This window comes from Tetrao urogallus (assembly GCF_951394365.1).
Source record: "Tetrao urogallus genome assembly, chromosome: 13".
Taxonomy (NCBI): domain Eukaryota; kingdom Metazoa; phylum Chordata; class Aves; order Galliformes; family Phasianidae; genus Tetrao; species Tetrao urogallus.
Window position 1 is genome coordinate 10,251,982 of NC_136826.1, and position 23,630 is coordinate 10,275,611.

Sequence of the window (23,630 nt, forward strand, 5' to 3'; positions counted from 1 at the left end):
GGCTCTCAGCGTTCCCTTCTCTGAAGAGGGAAAGAATTCCTAATGAGTCTTTGCTTTCAAAAGGAAGAATTAAGATTGAATTTAAGTATATTGTGTAGAATTTTTAAAATGTTGCCTTTTATAATTTTCCATCATCATTAAGTCTTTGAGAATTTAAAGTTTTTTTCACTCAGAATCTAACAGCAGTATCTACAGACCAAAACATAAAATGAAATTTATTACATTTAAAGTGAAACAGTATATTTAGAAATGCATAGTCATTTATATTTTCCACATATTCAAATCCTTCAGTTCTAGATAATATATTTCCATTGTTCCTTGTAAAGCACATTACTGCAATTTCTAATTTTTTTTTTTTTTTTTTTTTTTTTTTTTTTTTTTTAAAACGGTGATAAGCCCAAAACATAATAACAATAATAATAATAATAATCTAAAAGCCTTTTTACACCAAGAACACAAAAAGGAAAAGTCTCCACCAGCAACTTTTAACCAGACTGGCCTCATTTATTACTTATACATCTCTTAGGTTCTTAATTAAGCTTACACACACACACACACACACACACACACACACACACGCAGAAAGTGCTGTACTAATAAATGTTACCTACCTGTTAGCTTGATATGTCCTGCTTCATCAAGCAAAATGCTGAAAATTAAAATTCACATTCACCAATAGACATAAACAGAAATATTTCATGTAACATTTAAAATGTAGTAGTTCATAATTTTTATCTCCTCCAACATCCATCATTAAATTAACAAGTCAATATTACATTTAAGTTACAGATGTATTTTATTTTAGAAAAATTACCAAAATATTTTCAAATTTTTACATTACTATAGCAGAAAACGCAAAGCAAACAAGCAAAATACACGTAAGAGTGGTAAAATACATTTTACTTTACTTTTCTGGCTTCAGGTCCCTGTATACAATTCCCAAGCTGTGAAGGTGATCCAAAGCAAGGGCCAGTTCTGCGAGGTAGAATTTCACATCTTCCTCTGTAAACATAACCTAATAAGAACTGTATAGATTTACCTTCTGATCTTGTCTTCAATTTTTAAAACTGTAATCTAAAAAAAAAAAAAATTCTCCTATCTGCCTTAACTTCAAAACAAGCTTTAGCAGTAACTTATAAAATGATAATTCAGAAATTTACCTAACAGATATTATATGATAATACACACTAATCATCATGATAACCATCAAGTAAAAGAACTATCTGCAATATTTAAAAATAACTGCAGTTACCACGGAGCATTGGCTAATTTTCAAGGTAATTAACTTAATTGTTGTATTTGGTGTTACTGACCTCTAGGATTCCTTCAGCCACAATCCTACACAGTTGCCTACCACTGCATCCTAAGTTTTTATATAAGCAGCCATTTTTCTGCCTTTATCACCAGGTGTCTCAACTGCCATTAAAAGCATTCAGAAAAAAATTAGACGTAAAGTAAAACATCTTGTGAAAATAATGGATGAGAAAATTAGCAGTAGGATCTGAAGAGCCTATTCCCCTCTTAAAATTTAAAAGGCCCTACCAAGACACTGAACAACCGACTGAACTTGCATAGCCAGCATTTTATAGAGATGCTTTTTTTCTGTCCAAAACACTCAGCTGGTTGTTACTAATTTTCATATACAATAACTGTGTCTGCTTTGGCTTTTGTCGAGTTCTAGATATTATGAGATAAACTAATAATCTTCAAGCTTAAAACCTCAAATTCAATTCCAAAAATTAAGTCAACTATTCTCTATTTCTCAAAAGAGCTAGCAACAAAAATAGCCATCTCAACTGCACAGTAAGTAATAAGACTTAATGTTACAGTCATTGGACTTACTGATTTAGTAGTACACTGATCAGTACTTTGAATTGCACAATAAATAATCTGTTGCACTAGCAATGTTTCCAATTTCCAGTGTCAGTTACTCATATTGTATGAATTATAAAGTTGTTACATGACAAAAACAGCACACAAGAAATTTCACTTTTTTTTTTTTTTTTTTTTTTTTTAAAAGAGCAATGTTGACTCTTTCATTTGTATCCAAAAAGGAAAGATAACATTATTCTTTGGAACACTCAAAATGCAAATCTCAACATATAACAATGCTAAGTGGTAATCCACAGCCTTGGAATAATAATTTCATTCAAAAACTACTTTGTGTTAAATTAAATATAATGCAAGTCAATGTCATTAAATTTTACCAACGAAAACCTCATTAACTACTCATTTAATTTCCACAGTTGAAACTCCCATACCCGCATTAGAACTTAGAACACCAACAAAAGCATTTTAATAACCTCATACTAAACCCAATTAACTTAAAATAATCCTCATATAGAAAGTATGAAATGCTGTGGGGAATTTACATTCATATGTATCTGTCTTTGCATTACAGGCATTTTTGAAAACATCCTTTCCTCATAACAGAAAACAGGCACCATTTCCTCTAACGCATAGATATAGCAAACATTTAGAAGCTATTTTAACAGGTAACTGAAGTCCTCAAAAAAGCATAAAGTTAGTAAGAATAACCTCACAATCATTAATTCTTTATACCTGAGGGGAGTACACAGCTGATTCAGCCATCTAGTTATCTTTATTACAGATAAACTTGCATCCCTTAATTAAAGTATAGTCAGTAATCCTAGCTGTGTTAGTGCAGAAGAACAGTTCTTCATACTCTACTAGAACATCCTCTATAATCAGACAGTCTATGTCAAAGCAGAGACAGACCCCTTTCCTACCTAGAGTTCCAATAATCCTTTCTACAGTATGTCTATTCCCTTAACAGAGTTTTTAATCTTTATTTTTAGAACTTTAAATTAATAGAGCTCATTTCTTAGAGATGATCAATGTTCTACCAAGGACAATTTTCTTAAAAAAAAAAAATTACATTTAGTAAAACTTGATTTATATTTTTTTTCAAATAGGAAGAGGGTAGAGGAGTTCATGGACTTAGGTACTGAGGATACAACCACCTCCACCTCTATGCCATTAAAGAAAACAAATCAGATAGATACTTTCCTAAATGAGGAAAAAGTGGATAACTTCTTCCGTATTTACATTTTTTAAAAACGCTGGAAAAGCTCTTTAAATGGAAAATTTTCCAACAACTTTGCATTAAAGATTTAGAGCTTTATATATGGTTTGTAGAAAGAAATCTTAAATATGGTAATACAAATACATACAATACAAAAAATACTTGATGACAAATCTAAGGAAGAGGCAGGCTGTGTCACATTTCCTCCTCCGTAACTCTCTCCCAAGAAAGCAACATAAATGAAAAGTTATAGCTCCAGTTATGTGCCAAAGTTAGATGGCAGAGGAGTGCCTTCAAAAATGCTCAAACTTTGAGAGATTAAACACTGGGATTTATTTCACAATGCAGAAGAAATCTCTCAGAGATGCAGGTTTCAAGGAACATCTACACTGACTACAAGCACAAGAACTATATAACTGCTTGTTGAATTTTAACTTACTTCAGTTGGGTTTCCAAGCAACAAAACATTTTTAGACGAAAGAACTGGCCCTTGTAGATACCAGAGAAAAGCTCAGGCTGCTAGCTAATAAACATTTAAGGTTACAGCTTGTTATTCTGCAATATGCAAGGAAAATCCAACGAAGTTCTTCAAAACTTGGCCATGACCAGAATAATGAGGGCAACCAGCAAGGGAAAAAAAAAAAAAAAAAAAAAAAGAACCCTAATACCGTCAAAGGCAACTTCTACAACACTGAATTAAGATAAAATTGTAGGTACTTACCTCTTTGGATAATCGTGTGAATACATCTCCTCCCCTGAGAAAATCCAATATTAAATATAGCTTCCCTTCAGTCTGAAAGGCTTTCAAAAAAATAAAAATCAACAGTTGTGTGTGACGAAGGTGAACTACCAAACATACCTGAATGTTTTTACAACAAGGAGACTTCGATGAAACAATGCTTTCGTTTTGGAACTGACAATTCAGTAGCCAACATGAAATTTACATAAGTTGCTAATCAAGGCTTAATTTTAATCAATGACTCCTTGCTTGCTTCTTCACAAGAACACAATCTTAGTCATAAGAGATTGTTAAAACAATATTGTTTAATTTCTCCTTTGCCAAACAGGGAAACTAAGTACGTTAATGGCTGTTTTGGTCTAACTCAAATGTAGAAGTCTCTGCAGAACTCTTAAGAAGAGTTTTCAAAAGTACCTTATTGAAAATTTAATAAGGCTCTTGTTTCACCTGCGATAGAGTTAATTTTCTTCCTAGTGTCGTGTTGTTGATTTAGGATGAAAATAAAGTTGACAATGCATTTCTGTTTAGCTGTTGCCGAGCAGTGCTTGCACAGGAGAAGGGTGTTTCAGCTTCTCATGTGGCCCTACAGGCAAGGATGCTCTGGGGGCAGAAGGAGCTGGGAGGGCATAGAGCTAGAACAGCTAACCGAAACTGGCCAAAGCGATATTCCATGGCACATGGAGTCATGCTGAATAGTAAGACTGGGGGATTGGCCAAGAGGGGGGCTGCCATTGCTTAGGGACTAGTTGGGCACTAGTCACCAGGTGGTGAGCAATTGATGCACAACCTGATTGCTTTGTTTGTTCTTTTTGCTTTTAAAGTTTTAGTGGTTTGTTTTTTTTTTTTTTTTTTAAGCAATTCACTGGGTTAAACCACAATACATATTCACACACACACACACACACACACACACACACACACACACGCATTCTTTTCTCAGCCTTGCTACTGAAGGTTGCTAAAACCACTTCAAGTAATGAAAAAATTGAAGCAAAATACCAACCATAGTGCAGTTTGACGATAAATGGGTGATTTACTTCTACTAATATATCTCTCTCCATTTTCGTACGAACTCTATCCCGAACTGAGGAAAAAAAAGAGCACCAGTAACAAAATTTAATAGGTGTAATACAAACAGAACAGAAATCTGGAACATCTTTACTGTCCAAAATACTTATACCTTTTTAACAGCACAAAGCATTGTTACCTAGCATATCTAACTTTTAAGTCTTCCATGGAACATGTTTTCAGACATCAAAACTGACTTTTCTTTCTTACCTGTCTCAGCTTCCTGTTTTAACTAAGTTTAACTTCTGAACTATTTGTACTAAATACATATGTTCCACCTGTTAAGATTACTTTATCCCCCTTCAAGTACTAACGCATCCCATTTGTTTGGGATTGCCTCCATTAAAGTACCTTCTGAAAGCCACAAATCTCTAAGTTACCTCACTAGGGCACCTGTGAAAATTAATGACTTGAATTTCAGCCAGAATAGAGTTTAACTTGAATGTTTAAGCTCACATACTCAGTTCACTAATACAAAAAAAAAACCCCAAAACTAAGCAGAATTACATAATACAGTTTGAAAATCTGAAAAAAGGACATTTTACTACATAATTAAGCCATCTGGTCAGATTTGAGCCCACATTTTTGTTCTTAAGTATTTTATCAAAGAACTATTTTTTAAGACACATTTAAAACCGACTTTATGAAGTTTAAGTAAAACAGACTAACCTTTTAAAGAAGCTTTTTTCAATACTTTCATTGCATAAAGTTGTCCAGCATCAGGACCAATTATTTTCCTTACAAGGAAGACCTAGTAATATAAACATTGCCTTTAAAATCACAACTTGAAATATTTTACATGTATATTAAAATCAACCTTTTTTCTCTCTCTCTTTTTTTTTTTTTTAAACACTTACTTTTAACTTCATCAGTACTGACAGAGAACAGAGAACATATCCCTAGCCACCATCCCACTCCTCAAGAACACCACAAAATGAAAAGATGAAACATTTGCAACAAGACCTTTTGCGTAAGCAAGATTGATAAGCAACTAGAAAACTACCACAAAGCATTTGCAGGCCTCTTACTACTTTCAGACAACTTTTGGTATTCTTCCCTAAGCATTCACTTCTAAGGAAAAGACAAAATTGCACTACCTTGGTCAAGTTAAAGGCACATACACTACCAAGTTCTCTTAAGCACACAGACCTTTCTTTAACAGTACATTCTTTCCTATAGCCAGTAGGTGTTTATCAAATAGAATACCTGGACAGCATGAGGTTTTCTTACTTCCTTGAAAACAACTATAGCAGGACTATCTGGTCTGCCACTGCTTAGTCTAAGATTTTTGAGGCTTAAGACTTGAGATCCAAGTACACATCATGTTATGTTAATCAGTTTTGTAAGAATGGTGAGAGAAAGGCAAGGAAACCTTACTATTTGTGATCAAAGCAATCCCTCCCTCTGAAAAAGATACAGCAACAGGTTTTCCCACTCTTACCAAAGGGGTTTTTACACTATATGGTATATAACCTAACACTAAGAAACTTATAATGTTAATTAGAAAATGCAGCACGAATACATGCATCTCCACCAATATTCTAATGACTAGGTCTTTCAGTTTTATAAATTGATTAGTAAGTGCTTCTGTTCTTAATAATTGCTACTATAATAACAATTTAGTTCTGAGCAACTTTCCCCCCCCCTCTTAGTTTATATATTCAAATAACAAGAGAATATGAAGAACTACCTCAAATTGTCTCTGGTATTACTTAGACTCAGATTTTCCTTGATATTTGATTTATTTACACATATGCTTCTTTAGAAGTGATTAAATATCTAGAAATTGTTAAGAGACGCGCTTGTAAGCTCATTCTGGTATCAGAATCTCATACATTGTCTACATAACTGACGAAGTCATGTAGGGCTGGAAGAAATGATTTTTTTCTACTGAGAGCCTGAAATAAGAAGTCATATCATATTTCCTGGTTATCAAGCTTTTATTAATGTTTTGCCTAATGATTGACCTACAGCACTGCTCCATGTTGATGCTCAAATAGTCAAGGCAGTAACTCAAACATCAGATAAGATTACTATACTCACAATACATTACAAATTAAAACATCAATAAGCCTGTACAAATATTCTAATGCTTAATATCTAGCAGTTTCTGATCACGTAAGGAATTCATGTTCTAGTTGCAAATACTAGCTAATAAGGACCTAAAATAGATGCCGCTGTGAAAATTCCTTCAGCACCATTTAATTCACAGACAAATTCACCTAATCCCACATCTCACAGAGGTGCAATGGCTGCCTGTCCAACTGTGAAGTGCAAATTAAAACAGACATGTTGCACAAAGCAATGCGCATAAGCTAATCAAAGACCATCTTCAGCAGACTGGACACTGAAGTCTCAGAACATTATCAGAAGTTGAACTGAGAAGCTCAGTAAGAGACATGATGTTTAATCCTTCATTTCAGATGCTGTAGCAGTACACTGGGCCAGAGGAAACAAGCCTTGTGTTTGCTGAATCCGAAAGAAAAGGCCTGGGAGGTATGAACTGCAGAGAGAAACCACGTATCACCAAGGCAGCAGGCACCTATCTTCATTGGTTTCCCTTCTAAACAGAAAGCAACAAACACTAGATAAAACTAGTCCTGTTCTGAAACATGACAGTAACCACCTGGTTCTTAAAACTGGTTCCTGAACCAACTACTGCCAGGCTTTAAAAAGCTTCCAAACAGACATCTCACCAAGCTCACCAGGTTCTAAGCAAGAGCATTCCTAAAGCTATCAGAACTCTGAGAACTGTAAAATGAGAAACTCCCCGAGTCAGGGATAGGATGTCTGGTACCAAATGTGCTGAACCCTGAGATAGCTTGGATGTCTTAAGTTCAGAGGAATAAGAGCATGGAGCCACAATGACTAAAGAGTCAAAGCACAGAAAGGATTTGAATATACCAACTCTCTCAGGTAAAGAAATGTTTGACAGCTTAAGAAATATTAAGAAACTACTTTAAAGGCTATTTTCTAACCTCTTACTTATTCAAAGGACGGCTTCCTAATTATTTGAATTACTTTTCACCTCTCACGCAACTCAGAGGTTTGTTCTTGCCACAAGACAAAAACAAAAAACAAAACCAGCAAAAGAGCAATCATCTTTATGTATTTTTCCAAAGAAGAAAATACAATTTACAAGCGTTGCAGAAATCTAGTTTAAAAGTCTGGTTTTAAAATAAATTAGCTATTCATATAATAGGATTAATAGTGTAACTAGTGTTTCAAATTAACATGTGAGCCACTTTTAATTTCATGTCTGCAATGTAACAGCAAGAAGTACATTATAAAAAATTACAGTAGGAGAATTGCCACATTTCTTCTATAATCTTTTTAAATAACTTCTCACATAGTGCCTGTAACTGAAGGTCTCTTGACAAATACAGCAAAATAAAGAAAATGAAACACCTCCAAGGTTATTTACTTTATTGTTACTTCAGTTCAAGTTCCAAATTCCCACAATCATTCCTCTGTATCTACATCAATACAGCCTTCTCATTTCTGGAAGAACCAAACATTTACACTTGTACAGAGATGATTTATCTTTTAGTGAAGCTATTTGGTACATGTCCATCAATGCTTCTTGCACCACTAGTGCCTCCCAAGCATCAATTAGAACTACAGAGAACATGAGACCATTGAAGAGATTAAATCCAGTCCACACCACACAAGAGCCCCAAAACAGCTGAAGATAGCATAGCATGATTTTATTTCAAACAACCATGGCACTGGGCAAACAGAATGCCTCAGAGCCGTTGCATAAAAAACACCCTTAAGCCTTCAAACCAAGTGCTAAAATCTTTTGCTATGGTGCCATAGCTTCCATGTAGCTGCAGACATCAATTGAGATGAACAGAGGCATGTCTGTGGCTCAGTCAAAGCAAGCCATAACTTTTCAAGGCAGACTTCCTACGGATTTGCTACTTGTCCTTCTGCCTAGAGACTGATGCTGTTGCCTATCTGGATCTGACAAGATAGGATGTCCTGCTATAAATAGTGCTCCCTTTACACCTTCAGACTGGAAAAATATGCGCTTTGTCAGTTTCTTTTCAAATATTATCAGTGACTCAGCTACAGCACTGTCATTCTTCCTCAAGAACTGTACTTGATCTCATTCTTCCCAGGTTCAAAGTCTGGACAGGTCTGGAGAAAGATTCTTTCTTTTCTAGTAACATACACTCCTACCAGCATTACTACTAACAAGACAAAGCTGGTTTCAAAGTGGGCATCAGATGAGAACAAGATTTGTTGTCTTACCTTTCCAAACGATCCCTGACCAAGGACCTTTAGTAGTTCAAACTGTGCTGGATCTGCTTTCTCACATCCTTCTTTCACATGATGGGTAATGGGAATCTCTTTCACACTTCCTTCATCCTATTATTTCAAAGTAAACAAGACACAACAATGGAAAGTCCTAAATTAATCAACTCTTATTAGAACTGCAAGTAAATGCTTGCTTTTCTTTTATTAAAATATTTGAAGTTGTAATAAGGCCTAAAAGAAAGCCATTCAAATGGGAAGGTTTCCATCTATACTTTCTGAAAAAAATGCAAGTTTAAAATTTCTAAACTGAAATCAAATTCTCACCCAGTTGAATAGCAGCTGAATCCTCTAGTCATAGATGTTACAACTAGAGCAACATGAGTTTTCCTACATGAAAAGAATAAATGCACAGATTTTTAAACTGAGCCCGAGATGATCCTTGTGTGCTTTACCTTTGCTTTAGCTGCCTTTCATTTTCCCAGCGATTGCTCTTCCCATCCTTTCCTTTCCTGAAATAGTCTTAATGAAAGCTAAATTGAATTTCGTCATTTTACATAATTATTGCTTTTTGCTGCAGCAAGTAATAAATATGGTCATCCACTACTCTAGCTAAAGGACTCCATGTTGTTTGAAGAGCATAAATAATACATGAATCATGTATTCTCACGTACAGATGAAAGGATTCTCAACAGATGAAGTGCTCTCTAAGGTACAGGGCTCATGGAAAAGCTTGTGTGTGGCATCCTCCCTCAGAAAGCTGAGGGCAATGCTGAGAGGTAGGGACAGATTTAGCGTTCTGTTGACCTTTTCTCTGCTGCCTTAGTCTTTAGCAAAGTAAGGCATAGCAGCTACAAACATGAAGAGACAATCGCCCAGGATGAAAATAGGTATTGCAGCTCTGTAAAACTTATGGTCTAAGAAGTTTCTGGAAGCCAAACAACTGAGATGTCAAAATAAGCACCCTTCAAATTATATGCCAAAGTCTGCAACAGCAACCTGAGCTTGCAAGCAGAAGGGGCACAAGAGTACCTCTTGGTCCTACAAAAATACCAATATATCTCATGTGCAGCAAATAAAACCCAATTGCAAGAGAAAATCCCACAAACTGAGAAACAGTAGTACTTTCATTTCTTGAAGGTATCCAAGAAATTATTAGTTACCTATCTTTTCTTCACCTTAAAATCTTTTAAGTAAAGGCAGACCAGGGGAGAAAAAAGAAATAAACACCCCCCAGTCTACAGCGCATTGCTTTCCTTCAGTGAGGATGCCACCGGACAGAGAACTTCAAATGACTGCTTTAACAAACAACATCTTTCTACGATTGGCTACAGGAAGGCCTGCAGCTTAAGACCATGCATGAAAGCTTACAATCAACATTATCAGACTGAAACATATCAAGATGCAATTCTCTAGGTCATGTGATACATAAGATCCAGGCAGAAATCTGAACATCCAAATGTGGATGCATTTCCTTCAATGAGAAGAAGTATGGGCAATGTCCTTGTAAATTCACAAACCATAGTGCAGTAGTGGTATTGCTAGAGTCCTTTCCCCTCCCCAGCAGTCCTTGTTTCACTCTATCAGGGAAAAGGCCTGCTTCCCAGGCACAGGTAGGTGTCAGCAGAAGGCACTGCTGCATAACAAAGTGAACTCTCAAATTAACACTCTAAGCTACTTTACTTCCTCTTACTTCACAAAAAAAAAAAACAGCTGACATACACTGATGTTACAGTGCATACATCCCAACTTTATTCTATCCATCCGTCCATCTTGCTGACTGTGCAGATATATATTTACATTAAAGATTTTTTTTTAAATAACCCACAACCTTGGACGTACGGCAGGGAAAAATACTAGCAGTTTGTATCACCTGATGACAGAAAGCAGCAGTTCCTCTGTTATACACCAGGCTGAACAAGAATATTAACTGCTAGTTCTTTCTATGAAGCATGTGAACTCTACTCAGAAGTATTTTTACCTCAACATCTCAATTTGTATTGCTTAATACCATGAACTTCCGCATGAGAAAAGATATTTAAGAGTCCCTCTATTCTTTCATTTATCACCCACCTCCAGTCATTAGCCTGTGATGTCACATTTGGTTGCTGTGGGCACAGTATTTCTAAATGTGACTGAGGAGAAAAATGTTTTCAATGCAAATAAAGACTAACTTGAGATGTATAAGATGATTTTTATAGTAGTTTTGCCTTTACGAAGGATGTCTATACTATTTTAACTATTATACTATTTAGCTATTTATCATTAAATCCCTAGAAATTGACATGACTGAGGTTTAAAAAGATCTCTGCATCATCAATAGCAAATGAGCAGATAAAGAGTTGAACAAATATACAAGCCAGTTTCACTTCCACTTCTAGTTTGGTCTCTGTCAACTGCAAATTCAGTTCTGATGTGCTCTGCTGCTCAAGTAGCAAATCTGCAGTTTCAGGTACCTGTCCTCTGTGAGCTGCCTTGCAAAAGAGGTATCTATTCCCAGCAGCTTACACAGAAGACAAAGCGCTGAAAGAAATGCCACAATCAGTTATGGCTTTCTGCCATCTTATTAGTTACAGCTTGACTGGTATGTAGCTCCAAGCACCTAACAAACAAGCTCAGCAACATCCTTTTGGTTCATGTGCAGTGAAAGACTGACACACAGCCCACTGCTCATCTTTCTCTGCTATGTGAAAGATGATGACCAGGCAGAAGGTTTATTTGCTTACTCCATACCAGAAACGTGATGCTTGTTTGTTTCCTATCTCCAAGTTTATTCCCTAAATCGTGTAATTAAAAATATATTGCTGCAATACAAAGCAACGTGCAAGATTTACTTGATACCTTCTTCGATGATCCTGTTTAAAAATATCAAGGTGAGTATGCTCAAAAATGGCAGACAGTTTTCCCATGCAAAGAACAATGATCCTCAGCATCTCCTGAAAATGCAAGTTACTGAGGCACTGGACAGAAGTCCTGCTAAACAAGGATTAGCCAGTATATTTCTACATAAATGTGAAATGAACATATTGTTACAAAAATGAATTGCTATCTTCAAAATAAACGTTAGCAACCACATTGCAAGAAACACACCATTATCTGTTCTTCCATAGCAAGAGCAGCACTAAACACAGTGTATAAAAGGTTCAAGGTTGGACTGAATATTTCCTGAGCTTGTAAATGCTCTGTAAATGCTCTCTTCAGTACAGAGGAACTGCCTTCCATAAAGCACTGCCTCACATTACCAGCTTTCTCAAACAAGCCATTTAGGCCCCCACACAAATGCTGATTTTCAAAATCTTAGAGACAGAATCTCTTCACACCTGGTCAAATAAAATGACAAGTTCCAAACCCACAGAGCAGACAACATATATGTTTCTCTTCAAAAGAAAGTTATGCTAACAAGTGTTTAAGCTGAACATCTATCAAATATACTTACATGGTAGGAATATGGTTCACCTTCTTCCATAGGCTCGTCTGCCATTTTAAGGCCATTTAGCTGGAGAGGGAAAGGAGAGGGATAGAGGAAGAAGAAGAAAAATACAGCAAGATGAAATACTTTTGGGAAAAAAAAAAAAAATAGTTAATGTGACTAGTTTACATTTTAGAACACGTGAAATTTGCTGGTCTCCGTTCTGTAATTTAAAACTTCAGTTTTAAACAAGAACTACTACTACTTTTTATAGATCCCTTTGTAGGTGTCACTTCAGTGGTATTTAATTTGAATTAGTTTAGAATTCCTTCTCTAAGAACTGCAGATACCATTCATACAAGACGATGCTAACACAAAATTCTTCTATTCTGCACAAAATCTACGTTGCAGATGCTTTTCACATGCATTTCTAAACTCCTGCAGTCTGCTGCTGAAAATTAAGTTCCAGTTTAAACAGAAAAAAAACCACCAGAAGCAATTTTAAGGAGCAAGAACATGCACTAGAGAGGGTGGAACGGAATGAGCACCACAGAATTCTTACTTCGCAGAAAAAATATTTCATTACCTATTTCTGTAATTGAAAAAAAATTGATTCCTCTAAAAACGTAGCAGCAAAGATGATTTAAATACCTAGCAAACAAGGTATTCAAACTCCGGTGGAGTACTTCACAGACTGCAGATCTGTATACTAAAATATTGGTTGATTGATTACCAAAATAATACCTTCAAGAGGCAAAAGGTACAATATGCCTCTGGAGAGAAGCAAATAAGTGGCATGGTCTTAAATGGGAATAATCACAATGCCCCCACTTCAATCACCAATAAAAAAAGTTTAATTTATAAATTGAGTTCTTGAGTTTAAGGTCTTCTTAAGTAATAAAGAATTTGATGGTGTTCAACAACTGAAAAAAATATAAAACTCAAAGGACGTGCTTTGTTCTAGCACCTGAAGTATTAATTATAAACTGGAAATACCTGATAAAAATAGGTGAAGCCAGCTATGGATTTTGCTAGTGATAATTGCTCATTTGTTTATGCTAAATGCTCAGCACAACTACCTTCATGTGGCACAGATCCCACATAACAAAATACTAAATAGAAATCAGACACACAAACTCGAAACTACCTTTTTCTTGACAACAGGAGTTGAAGCAAGTAAGTTCTTGACCAGGTGATGACAGATTTGTCTTGTACTTTTGAATTTATGTAAAATACATGCCTAAGATGCCAAAATACAGTATAACTTCTAATATGTGGATGGGTAAGACACAGAATTGCAAAGAATCTCAAAACACTGTACAGACCATACCTGTTTAAGAACAGAACATAAAACCTGACAGACAAGTCAGGCTGAAAGGACAGGTTTATGCTGCTGTGGTTGTGTCATCTAAGCATATCCTCAACTACTTGCACTGCTCCTCCCAGAAGGGCTCTTCATTTCAAACACGGCTTTGAGAGCCTAAATTTGACCTCAACACCTTTGAGAGCCTTTAGTGTCCTAAATTAATGACTTTGATACACTAGATCTCCAACTTCTGTATCAAGATGCTAGCACTTATTTTTAGACTGTATGCTCACTGACAAAAGTAATCCGAGGTCACAGTATGAGGCTTTGGTTACTCCAGCTCTTCTTTGTATTTCCATTTATTTTAACCATAAATAACACACACTATTCACATTAACTACAAATCCAGATGAGTATATAACAGAAGATCCACCTGCTTAAACAAGAGCTGGCATATTTAGCACTTGTTGGTCATGTATATGCATCATGCATTGCCCCTCGATTCTCCCAGGGGATTCACAAACCTACTACACCTGAAGCAGAAACCTTGCACACACTACAGAAGCCAATGCATTTCTTGTGCTGCATAATTTCTTTTTGCATGCCTTCTTTTGGTTAGATACTTGGAAAGAAAGGAACACCCACTATACTTAGTAATGAATTAATTAATTGCAAGATGCAAAAGTTCAGACACAAATGCCAATCTCATTTCAAATGCCTCAGTGCTATCTCATTTATTTTCACAATTTTCATAGAATAGATTCAAGTGTAAACTAACATGAAGCCCATCAAAGTTGTCCAAAAAACAGCAAGGAAAAGGGACTCCACTCTAGCTATTCAGAAACATGACAACTCCTCACTCAGACCTGCACTTCATTTACTATGCGTTTTGACTCTTTAAATAAGATAAAGATTTTCCAAGTTTTGTTACTTAAATTTAAGCTCTGGAATCAATATTATTGGCCACCAGGACTGCAGATACACAATGGAAACAGAGGCTTAACTCCAGATAATCTCACTATCGCTGCTGGAACAAGCTTATGAATCAAAAACCCGTATGCTATTTGATCTGCTTAGTTTCTGAGCTTGCCATGCAAGCATCCTTTCAACATTACAGCAAATCAAATACAGTAAGTTACTGGATTTTTATGGCAGATAATCAAATGTCAATGTTAATTAATAATTTCCTATCGTACACTTTCCCCTTTCATTGTTGCTTCCCCCTCCCCCCCAGCCAGTCTCTCTACAATTACAAATACTGGGATGCCCGCCAACCTTGAGTCCAAAGAATTTTATGTTCAAGCACAATCAATCTACTTTCACTGCCTGACAGACACACAGACAACTATACTTCTGGCTTATTTGTTTGTGAATCCTGGTCATCATTTAAAGGAGAAAAAACTAAACGTGCCTATCATATCACAACCCAAGGGCTAGTAGTTTAAAGAAATCACAAACTTGCTAGTTGTTCAGTTAAAAAGCATTCGATGACAAAAATCAAAATATTACTACTCTGCCTAATTACTTCTATTGGTCAGATTTCAGTAACTAGAAGATTTCACTGCCTCACATTCTACAAAAAGAAAAAAAGTAATTCACACTCAGTTCCCACCTTTACAGAAAAAAGTGCAAAATTCTGCTTCTTGAGCCAAGTAAGATCCCCTTTAGTGATTTAAACTCAAATATTTATAAACAAACATATAAAGGACAGATCTATTTAAACTTTTAAATGTGTAATTGCTTTCTGAACATCTATGAACACAGAAATTGACTTTATTACTGAGAATTAGAAAACACTCTCTATTCATAGAGACCAGACGAAAGGAAACAAGTACCAGTTTTCTGAAAGACACTTTCATCCTTGAATCGTTTTACTGTTCAGTACTTCTGAACTTCTACAATTAGCCAAGCATTTTGAAGATTAACTTGCACTAAGATACAAACTAAACTCAGACACTGAGGCAAACAACATCAACGCTTTCCAAATAGAAACTTTCAAAACTAAATACTCCACATTGTTGATCAGTATAAAGATTAACAGAAGTCACTACATAAAAAGATGAAAACAAAGCTGAGGTCAGACAAGGTGGCAGGTAAGAAGCTTACCAGAGGTGCAGGCTGAGACCCAATGCTGTAGTGCAGATTTCTCTCTGAGTTAGCTCAGTGTAACCTGCCTTCTAATTTAATGCAATGGGTCTCATGACTTGTTGGAACTACACCATATTACCTCAGGAGAATATCTAAACTTCTGAGGACTAGTAATAGGTTTGCATAGTATTGCACATGCTTTCCCTCAGACAATTGTGGCAGAGCAGAGGAATCTCAGAATTACCAAAGATCTGAACTATCTAACTAAATATAATGCTTTCACACTGAGGACATTTTAACTGTTTACATGCTGAATGTATCATGGTTTGAGACGCCTGTAAATTCAGGCCAGATAAATGGTCACCAAAAGCACCTCACTGCAATGAAAAACAGTATGGCACAGGACACACTTCACCTCCCGAGTCACAGAAGTATTTCCTGAAATGCTTGTGCCAAGACGATAAGAGAGCAAGCTTCATTACAAGCCCCTTATTCTGAAGGCTTTGAAAAAAATGACTTAGGAAAAAAAAGTGTTAAGATGACCGCATTTGTTCTTCTCTTATTTTGAATTACATCTGCAAAGAGTTTGCATTGTTAATTTAATTAGCAGCAAACTGTCATTTCATTAGTCTGAACTAAGAAATTTTGGGCTTTTATGTACACTCAAGCAGATAGATAGTTTTAATACTGATTTTAAGCATTGTCTAAAAACTTTAGGAACTGAAGCTTAAAGGACTTACTATAAGACATCCACAACTTCCCAATGCAATAGATATTATTATTATTATAGGTTTTTGTTTACATTTTAATGCTAGGCATCCTTGCCGTACACGTATGGGTTGCATTCAGGGCTCTTTGTTAGCAGGGCTCACACGCCCTGAGGAGGGACAAGGCACACACCCCAGGTTGTGCACAGGGCCAGGCTGCGCTGGAGGCCAGCAAGTTCCCCTACCCTGCCACAGAGGCCAGATAACTCAGACCCACTTTAAATATATCAGTGGCACAGGGAGACAGAGCCATCCACCATTAAAAAAAGCGTTCCTAATTTCGTAATTCCTAGGCAAAGTTACAGAGCTCTTCTCCGGTGGAGAATGAAGGGTACATTCAGACAGGCTAACAAACCTCCAGCAACATGTAATTACTGATTTTAAGGGAACATTTTGATCCTCTCCATTATCTGATGCAGATCTACGCATGTCTTGTACTTGCTACCGCCACAGCAAGCCAAAACCCCAGCCATGAGCACAGGGACTGCCAAGTTCACCAAGGCCTGCAGCCCCTGACACCGCTGCCTGGCAGGGAGCAGGCTGCAGCTGCACAGCCCAGCGCATAAAGCAACAACTCATTTATAGATAGAGCACTGATGAAAACAATGTATTTCAAGTTTTATTCTTGATGTAATGCAGCACTACGTCCACATACATACTGAACTTCTATACATCAGAAGCTAACAAGTTGCAGAAATCTAGAGGGATGGGAAAGATTGCAGGGACTGAGCTGAGCCACCTCAGCTGAGCCCCAGCCCTTCCGGAGACTCAGAACTCCTCCACAGCTATGTTCCAAAGCAATATACCAAACACTATCGCAGCACTTTCCAGTGCAGAAAGACATTAATTGTTTTCCATTTAGGCGTATTACTGTGCTTACTTCTCTCATCTTCATTTAAGGCCCTTCTTTCTTGTAAATCTTTATGAAGACTGGACACTGCTGCAACGGCTGAAGGCCCTCAATTCACACGTTATGCACAACTACATTTTTTTTCTCCTTAGCATAACACTGCCTAATTGTGGAGATTTCAGAGATACACAGAACTAGGTAGCTGAGTCATCCATGTCACTGCCAGTAATTACTCACAAAGGAGTTATGCAACTCCTAGCACTGACAAAATTCTGTGGCCTTTGACAGACAAGGATCTGAACACGCTTGAAAGGATGAACTAAGAACACGGACACGTCGAAGATATGTTGACTTAAATTGCCATAGACAGACTACATACAACAACAGCAACGCTCAACTCGTGAGCTTGCCTTTAGGAAGGCTGCAGTGCCCAACGCAGCCCAGATTTCTAGCTGAATGCTTTTATTTCTGGTCACTTTGCTGTTTCAGACCTTGCCGTTCTTGTCACTTGCAGACAATTAGGCAATTAACTTCAGAAATATTTGTTTCAAAAACAAATAATTGAATACGAGGTTGCTTTCATGCAGTTCACACTGTCTCTATACTTCTTATTTTAAGTGCATGCAAAACCACTTCTATTAAATAAGCAGAAAATTCAAAAATTACTGTATTCTGCTTAATTCTGACTACTTTGGCATTTCATTGGTTTGACCAATAAGATGTTATCAGATACTTTGTCTCTTTGTAAATTGTGGTTATTTTCATAATCCACTATAGATGTTAATAATCAACATCTCTGTTGTATTTTTTCTTATGACAGTGAAAATACTCAGCAATCCTTTATTGCTGGAAACAATAAGGAAACAAGTTCACTCAATATTTCAAGCTTAAATTGCATGACACTAGCTCTTTTACCTATGCTTAAGGAATCTAGCTATAGAATTGCTTCACCAAGGGGCACTGAGAAACATAAGGAACGTTAGACAAGAACTTCCATGGTGTGCAGTCCCAAAGCTCAGCCTCAGCACTTCAAAGAAGCCTAAGATGAAAAGTACAAAATAATTCAATCCTAAACTTCCTCCAAAAGTTCATGCTGCTTCTACACCTTCAAGCATGAAAGTTGTTTCCTACCTTCAAAACCACATTCTTCCCTTGCCAACTGTTTTTAGCTCATCAAGTTGTCACAAGTGCTTCTTCACTGGAAATGCACTTATTTCTAATAAAGTAAACCTAAATTTAGTCAACAAACATTCCTTGGAGAGCGCTGTTTCTCCAATTTTTCCTCCTATGGTAAAACTAATGGAGGAGAGCTCTGGTAAACAAAAGTAATTTAGTCTTTAAAATATAAAGCAATTTCTCAGTAATACTATTTGACCACAGCCCCAGCAAGCCCAAGGTCACCTGGACCTATCAAATTGCGAACATATGGTTATATGAAGCATTGTAAGCAATAGTTCAATTTTGAAACATGAATCCAAACTAAATCACCTTTGTTAAATCCTCAGAACCAACTAACATAGAAGTCCAGCAAATCAGAAGCACTACCCTGAGATCCACTTGAGATTAAGTGTTATGACAATAGTAATTATTTGCAAAAGTAACTTGGGAACATCCCATGCAACCTGAAGAAACTGTTTTTGTATAAATGAAGTCTTAAACACTGCTAGCCAAATGTATCAAGGACATGATGTCTCACTTTAATCACAAGCACAACTGAAACAGTTTTAGGAAGATACTGTTAGGTAAGCAGTTCGTGTATGGGCTTGAGAAAAGCGCAATTTAAACAGCAACTGTTGCAAACACAAAGCCGTTGGACATCCATCACTCGATGCTCCCCCTGCTAGCTGGGCCCGCCAATCCACCTGTCAGGTGTTCCTGCCACCTTGCCAGCTGCCAACACTGCACCCAAGGCAAATCCTGGGCCTAAGCTGCATGAACACAATGCTCTGAAAGCAGTGCCAATGGTGGTGCAGGGGTATTTGTTCAGCCAAAATATACTCCAAGATGGGCAATACCCATGTTTGAGGTTCCAAGTGTAGCACTTGAACTTCAAGTACTTTAAACCTGAATGTATTGCAGTACTCTTAAAGTGCAGCTAACCGTGCCAAGAAAGTTCTCAGATATGCAGTAAGCCTCATGGCTGAACTGCAGCATACTATTTTTACAAAGCCCTAACAGCAACAAATAAGCTTTAATACTTCTGGTGACTTTTTAATCCCTACCTGTAGCTTCACTAGTACAATTAGGATGTCTCTTTTACTGAGCTACATAGATTGCATTAATTATGAGATCATTAGAATATGTAAATTGCAGCAGCCATAGTGTAGAAATGTGCACCCAGTAATTGCAGTGCTTGAACGTGGCATCCCGTAGACACAGCAGCAGAAAACTAACGAAATAAACCCAGAATCTTGAACTTCCTAGCTTTATTCCCATTGTCAATTATTGTGTTTTCCTTTTCATGCATACACTTTGATACTATCAGATAACCAAATTTCAATGTGATCTTTTAAAGGCAATCATGTCAATTGTCCCAAAAGTGGAACACAGGCCTACTTTGATGGACTGCTGCAGACCTCTCACCCATGAAAAGACAAAGACTCCTGCATCACAGAAAGCAAGTCCGACCAGTTCAGAGCAGCTCTGTTTAGATAACATCTTTCATGAGTCTAGTGCAGCAAGGAGCAACCTTCCACTTGTCATACCTGACAGCACAGCGATGCAATCCCACGCTTCTGATTTACAAGTGCCAAAGTTTCAATACGTGAGCGCTGCTTTCTGCTTGAGGTAACACATGACCGGAGCACGAAAGCCGTGCCAGTTTAAAGACTGCATTTGGCTCTCACTTCTGGGCACACACACTCAGTAGCACCGCAAAGACACCTCTGGATCCGTCCCTATTTATGACCCCTTGCTCTTAGTCGAGCACAAAGAGACACCGGCACGACGTTAGCAGAACCAGATTCAGAGAAGTTGGACCAACTTTCCACGGTCGCTACGACCACAAAACCGAACCGAGCGGATAACAACAAAAGCTCCCGAGCCGCGCTGTACCTGGCACCCTTAACTACGAGGACGCGCAGCACGCCGGCTCCCATCGCAACCCCACGCGTGTGCCCCCTCAGCACTCAGCCCCGGGGGAGCGGAGCTTTGTCATCACTTTCCCAGCCCAGCAGCCGGCGCCGGGCACGGCTCGGGCCGCGAGGAAGTGGCGTCGGCCGCGGGCGCCGGCGGAGGAAGCGGCGGGGCCGTGCCGGGTACGCGGGGGTGAGAGGGGGTACTGGCTGCGGAGGTGCGCCGCGCTCCGCCCGCTCTCCTCCTCCTCCTTCTCCTCCTCTTCCACCCCTTCCTCCACCTCTTCCTCCCACCCCCGGCCCGGCGGCTCCCACGCGGCCGGGCAGAGGCAGGCAGGTGCCCGCGGGGAACCTCCGCCCCGCCCCGCACTGACCTCGCCGCCGCTCACGTACAGCTCCATTTTGCGGCGGGGCTCCGGCTCCTCCACGTCCTCCAGCGGAGCGCACGGCACCATGTCCCGGCTCTCCCTTGCCTGCCGCTCTCCTCCTCAACAGGGGAGCCGCCGCCGCCGCCGCCAGCCGCCTCTGCGCATTACCCCGCGGCTGCCGGAGGGACGGCTAAACGGAGGGGAGACGGGCAGGCGCGGCGGGCCCCCTGCCCACGCGGCGCGGCGGAGCTCGGGCTACTGCTGCTGCCGGCCGGCGGGGGCGGCTCCGCTTTGCGCTCCCCCGCGCACACCCCCCAACATGGCGGGCGCCGGGGGCGGGGCCTGCGCGGCACGGGGGTGACGTCAGCGCGGGACGGAGAATCCCTGCATGGCGAAGGGCGGGGGAGCGGTGACGCGCGGAGCCGCGCTGAGGGAGCGGGGTGGGGGGAGCGTCTGTCAGGGCCGTTGGCGGCTCCCGGGGCTGACGGACGAGGAGCGAAGGCCTCCATGTCGCAGGAGGGCATTTAAAGCGAGCAAAGTAGTGCCGATAAAGGTGTGGAAAAAAGCCGTCGTGTTATCCAGTGAATCGCCCCGGCCGAGAGGCTCGTTGTCCCCTCGGGTTTCTGTCTCCGCCCACGGAACTCCGCGGCACCTGCGAAGCTCGAGGCGCCGCGCTCCCCTCGGGCGGTGCCGCGGAGGGAAGGCGGGCTGTGGGGATGCTCTCGGTCGCACCAGCGCGCAGCCTGAGGGGAGAAAAGTTTTCTGTGGGCCGATTCTTTTTTCTTCTTCATTTTTCTTTCTTTTTTCCTCGTAATGCAGAGATGGCAGGGAATGAAGCGGGCACTGCAGGGCGGGAAGCCGCGGCACGGCCGGTGCCCGAGCAGCAGGACCGCTCGCTGCCCTGCTCACACTGCGGGCGGGCGCCTTCGTCTGCAGGCACGCGTGGGGAGGGGGTAAATAAAAGAGCGTGGATGAAAGACAAAATTTTTCCATCTCTGTTTGATGCTAGGAGCTGGGGAAAGTAAGGTAGCGCTACCAAAAATACCTATCTTTAAGGACTGCAAGCTGCCTCAGTGACACTGAGTGCTTATTGAGGCACTGCGTGGTTTCTCGGTGAGCCCTGCCCTTCTGATACGGCCAGGAAAGAAAGTCACAATTATTTGGCAGTTAAGAGCAGCATGACCGACAAAATGACGGTGCACGTCATAGTCCTGCGTGCTTTCCTTCACTGATCTTCTACTCAGAGGTCAGGCATGGAGCAAACAAGAACAGATGCTGCCCTGCTCCTTGGTAAAACGAGAGCAACCTGCCTCAGCTCACCGCTTCAGCCCCCGCCGCAGCCTGCTGAAGAGTTGCCTATTGTGAGTGTGTCACTGCAGCACCAGCCAGCTGGCACGTCAGCATTTCCATTGCAAACCTATTTTTAAAGGTCTGTAACTCAACCATGGAAGACAAATGTTTTAGACTGAAATAGGGAATGTGTAGTAGGAATGTTCTTCAGAAAATAAAAAGCGTATGGGAAAATGGGGGATCAAAGTTAGCACTACTTTATATTGAGACGATGTTTACGCTCTATAGAACTGCATAGGCTTGGTCACTTGTAAGCATTATATTTGTTTTAGTAGGATAATATATATGTGAAGCTTTCAGGGCAAGTTGCAACTAAGTGATTGCAGAGAAAGGGACAGGCCCAGATTTGGTTCACCTGATGCTCCATACCCCAGTGCCTCTGCGTGTTGGTGTTACTGGTATGCATCCTCAAGAATCCAAATGACCAAATAATTTTTTCTGTGAGATTAGATATGCTTGTACTTGAGCTGTGACTGAGACAAATCTTAATTTAAACATAAATGAATGGAAGAGAGAAGTGACTTTTTTAAAATGCTTGAGTGCTCAGCAAGAACTGTTACCTGAAAGTTGTACTATAGATGTTATTTCTCCGCATCTGACTTTTTTTAATGCCACCAAGGATTTCTTTAGCATCTTGTAGAATGAGAGGCTGCAAACAACTGCTATGCGCCCAAGAAGTCCTTAGTTTGAGAAGTTCAGAAGAAAGCAATGATCAAAGCAATTGAGATTATTATTCACTTACTGTCAAAGACTATACAAAGGGAATTATGATATGTGTAGATATAGTAATGACTGATTCACAAAAAGTAAAGTCAAAATTTCTTTTAGTAGTTCTTCACAACTAAAGAAACAAAAGATACTAATTAAAAAGACAACAATGTATCACTGAAATTCAAAAATTGGTAAGATCCAAAAAGGTTTCAAATGACTATTTAAGTTGTATATGTATTTCTTCTGTTCCTGCGTTGTTGTTGTTGTTTTTCTTTAGATCATTTCATCTCACTCGTGTCCATGACTGCACAAATATCAGATTTCCTTTGGTGTGCAACTTTTGGGTGAGGATATTGGATCTCATTTGGTGTGCAGTTTTCAGCTGAATATTTTTTACATTTCAGAACCTTAATCTGTTCAGCAAGTTCTTTCTGTTGTGTTCCTCAGCATGATGTCATATGATCATCTGGACATTATAACCTTTTTTCCTGTCATTTAGTAGATGAAGGTTTGAAAGTAATTGGTTTCTAAAAATTTATTTACTTTAAAATTAGACAAATTAAAAAGACGAAGTTGCTGAGAACACTCTTCTAC

At 39.1% G+C, this 23,630-nt stretch overlaps 1 protein-coding gene across 2 annotated transcripts in view; it reads right to left on the bottom strand.

The window, feature by feature from the left end:
* The window catches only part of RPS6KA6 (ribosomal protein S6 kinase A6), a gene marked incomplete at both ends in the record, with an annotated part of 34,911 nt that extends 13,849 nt beyond the window's left edge, over positions 1-21,062 (bottom strand). The window contains 8 exons of one of the 2 annotated variants that reach the window (XM_079541885.1): positions 612-649; positions 909-1,015; positions 3,768-3,847; positions 4,789-4,869; positions 5,523-5,604; positions 9,111-9,227; positions 12,550-12,609; positions 20,982-21,062. In XM_079541885.1, coding sequence (XP_079398011.1) covers positions 612-649; positions 909-1,015; positions 3,768-3,847; positions 4,789-4,869; positions 5,523-5,604; positions 9,111-9,227; positions 12,550-12,609; positions 20,982-21,062 — 646 coding nt within the window. Of the gene's footprint in view, positions 1-611; positions 650-908; positions 1,016-3,767; positions 3,848-4,788; positions 4,870-5,522; positions 5,605-9,110; positions 9,228-12,549; positions 12,610-20,981 lie in introns of those variants that run through there. The other variant, XM_079541886.1, reaches the window with a different exon arrangement.
* Between the last annotated feature and the right edge of the window lie 2,568 nt (positions 21,063-23,630).